The sequence below is a fragment of the Callorhinchus milii genome, unplaced genomic scaffold (genome assembly GCF_018977255.1).
Source record: "Callorhinchus milii isolate IMCB2004 unplaced genomic scaffold, IMCB_Cmil_1.0 Scaffold3, whole genome shotgun sequence".
Taxonomy (NCBI): Eukaryota; Metazoa; Chordata; class Chondrichthyes; order Chimaeriformes; family Callorhinchidae; genus Callorhinchus; species Callorhinchus milii.
The window spans coordinates 71,621,009-71,630,528 of record NW_024704744.1 but is presented as its reverse complement, the minus strand read 5'-3'; the positions used below and the strand labels follow the sequence as shown (position 1 = coordinate 71,630,528).

Genomic DNA, 9,520 nt, shown 5'->3' with positions numbered 1-9,520 from the left:
TCTGTGAGCGGCACTATATCAAATGTAAGGATCATCTATTTCTGCAGGCATGTAACATTTTCATATTCAGATGAAATAGTAATGTATCTAAAGTGGGTGACTAACACTGCCTTCAGTAATCCAGGAGTTGGCTTCATTTATAACCAGGACAACTAGTTGGTGAGATGACATAACAAGCCTGCATGATTTCACACATTTTGTTAAAAAAAAGTCCAAAGCCAAGAATTTCATAGAGTACTTTGATTTAATTATGTATTGAAAAATAAATTACAGGAAATAACTTTAAAATGCAACAGAAGACAACTCAATTCCACAACTAACATTCCCATTGCTTTGCCATAAGAAGGGGTGGGATTGCAGTGCTCAAGGCAGGTAATATCACAAATATATCAAAACTTCAAATTTGATGCATTCTTATGTTTACACCAACCACAAATAACATTCCTTTACAGAAACTGCACGTAGCCTACCACAGTACCAGATTTTGCCATTAACTACAAAAAACTTGATACAAAAATTTGGTATTTATATATTTATATTTAATATACATGCCCCACCTCATTTAACGATTGATAGAAAATTAAATAAAAAAAGATAAATGCACTGTACAGACAATGCTAACAGGTAGTTAGAGGCAACTTTTGGATGGATTTCCCCTCAACCCCCCAAAATTAGAATTGTACGGCACACTGGATGACTCAAGTGCCATTACAGAAACCATAAACTGTCTGCTGTTTAACCTTCTCTAGGGCCATTTTCAGAAACAATGGCAAGGCGAGACTGTTACCCCCCCCATCTACAGCATTTTTTTGTCCTCTAAGTTAATCCTGTGATCTGTGCAGATAGGATTCATGCAATGTGTAATACTGGTATACAGGCAAAAGCATATAAGAAAAAACAAAAACGGAGCTGGCTCATTTCAGGCGTCTACGGTCCTTGATGAACCCAATGATTTATTTGTACAGTATACTACAGTGCTACCAGCCTTTCACAACATGAATCCACTGACACAAAGTAGATCTGAAAAAGGAAATTTGATTAGGGTTCATGTTTCAAAAGTAACAAGTTACAAAGCAAAATGGCACATCCCTGAACTACCTTGTTTACAGTAACATATCCACAGAAAAACCACTCAAGGACAGAACTATTTCCTCTTCATTCTTCAGACTTTGTGGCAGTGTCCAGTGAAGGTGGGCCTTTCATTCAATATCTACAAAGACTAATTTTAACTGATTCACCAAGTCCATAACCTACAGCAAGCACTTGACACCAATAGAGCCAGGCAAGAGCACGTTGGATTGTCAGTTTATCTTTGATTTGGTATGTTGGGAGCCCTGTTCACTCAGACCTGCTTTGAGGGAGTTTGCTACAGTCCGCCTTATGTTGTCCTCCATCAAATTGTCACTCAGTGGCTTCAACACCTATAAAATGGAAATGTTAAAAGAAAAAAAAGACTTAAATGGAGTGAACCAAAAAACATGCCATTTAAAAATACATGTCCATTAAAATTTCCTCTATTAATAGCTGGGGAATAATAGCCATGATATTAGACAGAAAGGAATGATCAGATGTGGAATAAAGTAATTTGTACAACCCTGTGCTTTAAAGGGAAGAACAAATGTTAACTCAAAGATAAAATATGGCAGCTGCGCTATTTGCATATACAGAAAAACAACAGATAATATGGAATAGGAGAAGTAATGTGATTTAGAAAATAAATTAAAAACAACCTGATTAATGACTGTAATCGAGATGCATCTATACACAATTCACCTTCAAGTGGGTCTGCTTTGCTTTAACAGTCACTTAAAAGAAATGAGCAGTTCTGCACCCTACATTTCAGCCAAGTACATTTTACAGACTATTACACAGGGAGACCCTGACAGTTTGTTACTGTGCATGTGTAAATGTCCACACTTCCCCCAAAAAACGAGTAGACGATTGAAGCGCAAAAACTAGTTTTTCTTCTTGTTGTTGTTTGATGAAAGTCTCAGTGCTGGTGCAATAGAACGATGTATCACCCGATTTCGAGCAGAAATGAACAGCTTGGATAATACCTAAAACAAGGAGTTGTTAGTTAGTGATTAAATCCAGCATGTACTAGGAATGGAGGATAACAGTTTCTAAATTAATGCAAAAAAATTCTTGAACTGTGGTAATAAACCACAAAATAAGTTCTCCTTTTACTCCTCACCTTCTTTGGACTCCTCTGTATTGCATTAAGGAAAAAAAAGAAGCAAAGTGGTCAGAGCGATTAATGGAAGGGAAAAGAATGTTAAAAGATTACACACAAAAGCTCAGTTAAAAAGGTATATAAAAAAAGTTAATAGGTTAAAAAGGTATAAAATGTAGTCACCATACCAAGTAACGCAGCATTATAATGCTCATCACCAACATTAACCAAAGATCACTTGTGAATCAAATTCTGCTGCAAGAAATTGATTTAAGGCCACGAGGCAAACTGAATTCCCATTCAGCTATTACTTGCTGTAAAGTTTTTCCGAGCTGTCCTGGTGCTGCATAGAATTTACATTTATGTAGTGCCTTTTGTACCAGTGTCACCAAGCAAGGATAAGGGCCTTGCAAGGAAGAGGGAAAATTTTGCAGAGTTCTGGATGACCTGCAGCTTGTGTAAGGAGAAGTAGGGGAGCCCAGAAAGCAGGGCACTAATAATCAAGCTTGGACACTTGTACAAATGATGTTTATAAATTCTTAGCCCGCACTAAAGTATTGTGTCTAGTTTTTGTCTACCTCACTTTAAGAAGGATGTCAGGATTATAGGAGGGTGCAGACCTTAACTGTGATGATACCAGAGATGAATGGTTTTACCTGAAGGTAATGGTCCCATATTCAATAGAACAGAAGGTCAAGTGGAAACCAAATAGAGGGCTCCCCTCAAAGGACTAAGAGGGAGACTGGGGGGATTGTGTTTTAAACACAGAAAGTTGTCAGGATGTAGAATATCTGGCAGAATTCAAAGTGGTTGAGGCAGATTCCACATGAGGAAATTAGGGTAAAAAGTAATAATTTGTAGGGGTAAGGGGAAAAAGGACTGAACAGACTGCACTTTCAGAGAGTCAGCCAGACTAGTTCTTCTAGACCCACTACCTCCCTCAGTAATCCATTTCTCATAGTCTTGCTGTTCCCTCAACTGCTCGTGGACTTTTATTCATTTGTCTTTGCCTTTCAAACAAACAGTTTTCTAACACTACAGGCACACCATTTCAGGCTTCCCTCCATCCTCCAGGAATACAACTGGACTCTATTTAACTTGGCTTATTGATGCAATTGACCAACATTCTGAACAAATTAGTATAATAGATAGCAGTTGAATCCAGTTGAACTTCTAGAGACAAACTACATCCACAGGTTAGGGCCACACAATAAAAATATTACCTCAAAAAGCTTCCATATACATTTCTGTTTGGTTCTGTGGATTTCTCTATCGGGGTAAAAGTGGTTTGATGAATTATAAAAGTTTTACCATGTGGCTGTGATAGACCAAAAAGTCAAGAAGCCCAAATGTAAACCATGCAGAAGGAAGCTTTGTTGCCATTCCTCCCCACACTACACCTTTAGTCCAAAACAGACCTGCTCCTAAACCCCCATCAATGGCATTTTCAAATCAACTGCTAGAAGTTCAAAGCAACTCCTATACTGTGGTGGAAATAGCCAACTTCCACTCAGTAGTTCCCATGTGTGGACCTCGCAGATGGAAACCTAGACCTTACCAATCCATGTCATGCATGTTGGAGATCCAATGTGGGACTTCACCCCATTTTTCTCCTCATCCACCTGACTGGTTCTATTCCGTCAAAGAGGGAAGAAAAATCTCCATTGTGTTAATTGCAACTTCCCATTTCCAAGAAACGTTCTGTTTCCCAGATTGTGAAATTCATGCTGACAAACTGGGAATTGGAATCAAGTAACAGAATGTGAAATTCTCATCGGTGAATCAAGAATCCTAAAACAGCAAAATCCAACGTAGAGCCAATGAGCAAAATGCTTTTCCACAGACAGATGTACACCAACAGAACTAACACCATTTCATGCATGAGGGAAAATTTGTAGAAATTGAAGCCAACGTCAACCTCAGGAGCCTAATGAAGAACGGAGTTAAGAACCTGCATCATGCAAGTGCAGAGAACCCACTGGAGCACATAACACTGAACAGGAAGATCTGCAAAAACCCCAGCCACTGCCAAATGTAAAGCATGAAGTCTTCATATACAGTACTAGAATTCAATAAACACTTAATATTTACTAGTCATGAACTAACAAATCAAAACGTTTAAAATTAGATTAGCTTAACATTAAGAGTGTACAGTCTAGTCTCATTTTAACATTAAAAGCGTGCAGTCACGCTAATTTAAAAATGTACTAACCTGTTCCCATATAGTTTCAGCCACATGATCAATGATTGTTCCAAATTCTCTGAATTCACCAGAATATTTAGTGTAAGCCCAGGTGCAGAGGGATATTAGCGCTATGCCCATTACAAGGTTGCATAAGGAAGCTATAGAGTCCAAACCAATGAATCCAGTCACTCCTGAGATTATGTACATGGTAAACATCACAGCAAAAAGTGTGGCAGGTGTACGTGCCGCATAAAAAATATTTTTGCTGTCATTGTGCTTGACAAAGTTTGCATAGTTCTCTTCTATTTCTCTCTCAAGTTGTTCCTGGTAGCGTTGGCAGAAATCCTCCCCACCCATTTTCTTCACTGATCGGAATTGTGCCACTGAGGATTCTTTCAGAGTCAGATGTTGTTGCTCCAGATCAGCTGGTGCTATGTAAGGCTTGTCTCCACCACAGAACTGTAAAAAAAAATAAACTTTTAGATTCTCTTTCTTTTTTAAAAAACCCCAAAATAGTAGCTTTCATTTCAATTACAAAATAGAACACCTTTATCCACAATATAAAAGTCTGAAACTCTTTCAGGGCAAAGGGTGTGTCTGCACCTGCAAGTCATTGTTGGGGAAATAGCTGATAAAACATAGAATTTCAGAGTAGAATTTAATTTAGGGCTGTGCAAAAATGGTGCATCACATCAGTCCCAATTGAATTTTTGTTGGAATATTTTCTCTCTCTCCTCACTGTAACCCTCTTCATTGTTATATGTAATAATACTTGCATTTGACATAGTGCCTTATCACGTCTTTGGGACATCTCAAAGTGCTTCACAGAATATACTGAAAAGTGAATTGACTGTATATTTGTGGGCGAAACACGGCAGCCAATTGCACACATAAACAGCGTGGTTTGAGTGACCAAATTATTAATTATTTATATTTTCTTGAGGGATTATTAAACTGAAAATCAATTCTTTCTTCAAAAATTCAATTCCTATGTTACTTTAAGCAGAGGTTTAGAACAAGGTGCCATGGCTAGCTCGGAGGACAGGACGTTTTGACCATCACTATCTACTCCCAGAGTCACTTTGGGCTGGGTGTTCCCTCAGGTTGGGATGATGCATTGCAGGATTCAATATTTGTAAATAATAAGGAAACTTTCCCAAGGTTTCGCCCTGCTGGGAATCGAACCCAGGTCTCTCACTTGTGAGGTGAGTGCTCTAACCACTGAGCTACAGGACTGTTAGCAATACATTTTGACAAAACTAAAGCAAACTAACTGATTGACAATTAGAGAATAAGGAACATGGAAAAAATACTAATACAATAGGGTCAGCTTGGCTTAGATGGTAGCACTCTTGCCTCCGAGTCAGAAGATTGTGGGTTAAAGCCCCACATCAGGTGTTGGAACTGGGTTGACAAATCCAATGCAGTCTTGGAAGTATGCTGTATTGTTGGAGGTGCCAACCTTTGGATGAGATGTTAAATTAAAGTCCTCTCTGCTCATTCAGATGAACGATTAAAAATCCCATAGCATGGGATTTCTCTTTTGATGTTTCTCACCCTCCAAAGTTTTTTGGTAATTTACTTCATGGCTGTTTATGGGACGTTGTTGCCACATTTGCAACAAGTACATATTCACTACACTTTACAATAGATCCTGTGAAGCACTTTTAAGCCTTCATCCTGACGTGAAAGGCTCTATGTCAAACACTAAGATTATTATAATATGTACATTAAGAAAATAGTGCAATTTAAAAATTAACATGTGCATTACTGAAAAGCTAGCTGTAGTTACACACCTGCTCCATGGATTTGCTGTAGACATCTTTTGCTCCTGCAACAGCAGCAAGATTGTTGGCTTCAGCTGTTGCCTAAAAAAACGAGGATGATTTGTTCAAGTATCTTTATTATCAATGTTTTCAAATCTATAGAGTACAGTGAATGACCCAAATAAACAAGTTCAGAAAACCTTGGGGAGTCTCAGGGATTTGAAAAAGGGCCATGTGAAATCCACATAATTTGCTGAAGCATTCTCATATGAATACTTGCCTAGGGAATTGAGGGTAAATGAAGATGATAAAGTAACTATATTGACTGCATTCATGCACCATCAGATCAGTCAATTGCTTGCTACATCAGCACTCTCCCAAGTTGATGCTTTCTAAAAGAGTAGGTAGGGTAAATACTAAACAGTTTATCACTAATTAATGTCAACTTACGCAGAAGGAAATTTAAATAGGTTAGAGATCATTAATTGCAGACCTTATTATTGGTCCTGACAATCAGTTTTCTTTTCTAACATTCTTTGCATACACCCAAATATACTTTTCCACTTTTTCTCTCGATCCCAGTGATGTTCTACGTTTGCCTGTCAGACATAATAGCCTCCAACTAAGACACACAAGACAGAAGCCATCCTTATTGGTTCCCACCAACATCTCCTATCTTCCAGCTCTGACCTCCTTAGCCTCCCTGGCCTCTCTCAAACTCACTGAATTGGTGCACAACCATTGGCCTAGTTCAGTCCCTAGCTTTTCTTTCTCCCTCCCCTTTCTTCAACTCCCTCACATCACCCCACTTCTTCCATCATTTCACACCCATTGCTACTGAAACACTCATTCATGCCTTTATCACATCCCGCTTAGATCTTTACAACTCACTCTTCGCTGGTCTCCCAAGCTCCACCATTCACAAACTGAAACTCATCCAAAACTTTGCTGCCTGCATCCTCAACCAAAACAAACTAGGCACACCGATCAGCGCAATCTTGATATTTCAAAAATGTATTGAATCAGTACCTGTAGCATGGATTTCGGATGAGGTAGTTCCTCTCCTTGGTAAATTTTGATGTAAGCCTGAGTGAAAGAAAGCAACAGAAGAAGTTATTGTAGAGGATTTTTAATATTAAACTTCTAATGCTCCTCCAAAGATGCACCATGAAAATGAATCATGCAGCTTGCCTGAAAGTAGTTTTCTAACACTGAATTAAACCCAGGAGTATACCATCATTCCATGTCCTGGATTCACAGACCTATTGTAAGATACTTACATTTGAGTTCACACCAAGTGGAGGGGGGGAGGGAACTGTGGAATTAGAGGAGGCAGTAAAGATCCAATAAAAAGAGCTTGATAGGATGTGCACATGGGCCAATAACTGGCAAATTAGGATTAAGACATAAGATAAATGTAAGTTACTACATATAGGATCCAAGAATAGGAAACACAAGTACTCCATGAATGGGATTGACAGGATTGAACTTGCCAAGGGGGAAGCTGAAAGATGTAGGAGTATCGCTCATTGCTCACTATGTCAAAATAATGTGAGGCAGCAATAAACAAGACAAACAGGATGCTTGTCTATATTTGATAAATCAGATGAGTTTAGAGCCAGATAACATTCTCAGGCTGTAAAGTGCTCTAGTCTGACCACACCATGATTACAGAATCCAGTTGAATGTTGCACAGTTCTGGTCACAGTGACATAAGGGGGCTGTCCAGGCTCTAAAGGTGGTGCAGAGGAGAGCAACACATGATCCCCAGTGTTAAGAGGAATGAGCTACGAGCAACGACTTGACAAGTTAGTGCTCTTCAGTCTTAAGACTCAGAGGGGATCTCAGAGATGTACAACATTTTAAATGGAATTGAAAAAGTAAACCCAAATCAATACTTTCAAGATGCATCATGACAGTAGAATAAGAGGACATAGGTTTAGAGTTGTAAAGGGCAATTTCAGGATAGATACAGGGAAGTTTTTCTTTACTCAGAGGGTAATCAACAACTAGAACAGGTTGCCAGTAAATGTGGTAGAAGCCAGGACACGAGACTGTGCCTTCAGCCACCCTCCTACCTCTCTGCCCTCCCTCATCCCAACCCTGCTGCCCCACACTCTGGTTCTGATCCCCGACTGTTCAGCACCTTGGTAAGTCCTCCAGAAGTGAATTGCACTTTACAAATGTTATATTGTTGTAGACTCGTTTAAGCAGCTTGATGCAATGATGGGGGAGGACAGTGGAATAGTTGTTCTGGAGTGATGAGATCAGATGAGCCAAAGGGCCTTCTTCATCTAAGCCAATCTTGTGATCTAAACTACAAGATTGTATAAGATCTGAACTATTCAAATTTCACGCATTATTTGTTTATTACGCTCACTTCTAAATCCACTAACTGAATCATTTTGGTTGAAAAGAACAAGATGAATTTAAAAAATATATATATAGAGAGACACACATACACACAAATACACATGCATCATCAAACTGAATAGCATACATAGCTTACTGAGCATCCTTTTCCTACCTTGAAATATTCAACAAGATCTCGGCAAGTCACTTTGGATCCTCCTATTTCCTTCTCTACCAAGTATTCAGGAGACAGCAGAAATGGCACAACATTGCTGAGCTCCTTTTTGAAGTCACCATCAATATCTGTTGGAATAGAATGCATAATTTTAACACCTTACAAAGGAATGCAAGACAGACTGACTGGCCATCCTCACTGAAGACAACTAGAACTATTACTTCATCTTAGTTGCTAAATTAAGTCACAAGACTATTGTTCTGCGTAAGCAACCAAAGTTTGACTTAATGCAATATTCATTTGCCCTTGAAGTAGAAGCAAGGAATGGATAGTCCCTTGCAAATGATCTCCATACCCCACCTTTTCATTGTAACTGAGCTACATTGCAAGTGGACCAGTCATGGTACCATGGCCATATTTTTTTTTTGGTGGGGGGCTGGCGGGGGGGGGGGGCACGGTGGAAAGAGAAAAGAAAGAAATCCTTTTACAGTGGAGCCCAATTCTGTTCACATTCACGTTAACTTCCATCAAGGTTCAATGGATATTGATCAGGAATTCTGGTCAACCTTTGCCCTGTTACTCTGGCAAACTAAAATCACTTACTGTGGCCCAGCTGAGATATTTATGGAACTTCTTGGTTTGTATACATCAATTACTCAAATTTATACAGTGGGCTGTTGCAGCATTGATGTCTTATGCAAACTTGGAACCAAACAATGTGCACATTATGGATGAGCGAAAAGACAGGTGATTATTATAGAAGTTAAAGATTGAAGGTTGGATCACAAGGCCCAGGAGAGCTACAGCAATAAACTTTACTCGGTAAGGTAAATTCTATGGGCGATTCTAATAATAAAAATTATTTTTAT

General features: G+C 38.9%; 1 protein-coding gene and 1 non-coding gene across 6 annotated transcripts in view; both read right to left on the bottom strand.

Annotated features, from left to right (window-relative positions):
* Positions 1-225: 225 nt before the first annotated feature.
* The window catches only part of atl2 (atlastin GTPase 2), a 36,712-nt gene continuing 27,417 nt past the window's right edge, over positions 226-9,520 (bottom strand). For 2 of the 5 annotated variants that reach the window (XM_007894360.2, XM_007894365.2), the window contains 6 exons: positions 8,652-8,779; positions 7,154-7,210; positions 6,155-6,226; positions 4,386-4,817; positions 2,195-2,209; positions 226-1,421 (listed from right to left, as the gene is read on the bottom strand). In XM_007894360.2, the coding sequence (XP_007892551.1) occupies positions 1,302-1,421; positions 2,195-2,209; positions 4,386-4,817; positions 6,155-6,226; positions 7,154-7,210; positions 8,652-8,779 (824 nt within the window). In that variant the 3' untranslated portion in view covers positions 226-1,301. Of the gene's footprint in view, positions 1,422-1,921; positions 2,058-2,194; positions 2,210-4,385; positions 4,818-6,154; positions 6,227-7,153; positions 7,211-8,651; positions 8,780-9,520 lie in introns of all 5 variants that reach the window. The other 3 variants (XM_007894363.2, XM_007894364.2, XM_007894361.2) reach the window with 3 other exon arrangements.
* trnav-cac lies at positions 5,523-5,594 on the bottom strand. Its single transcript has one exon. It is a non-coding gene; the product is annotated as a tRNA-Val (tRNA).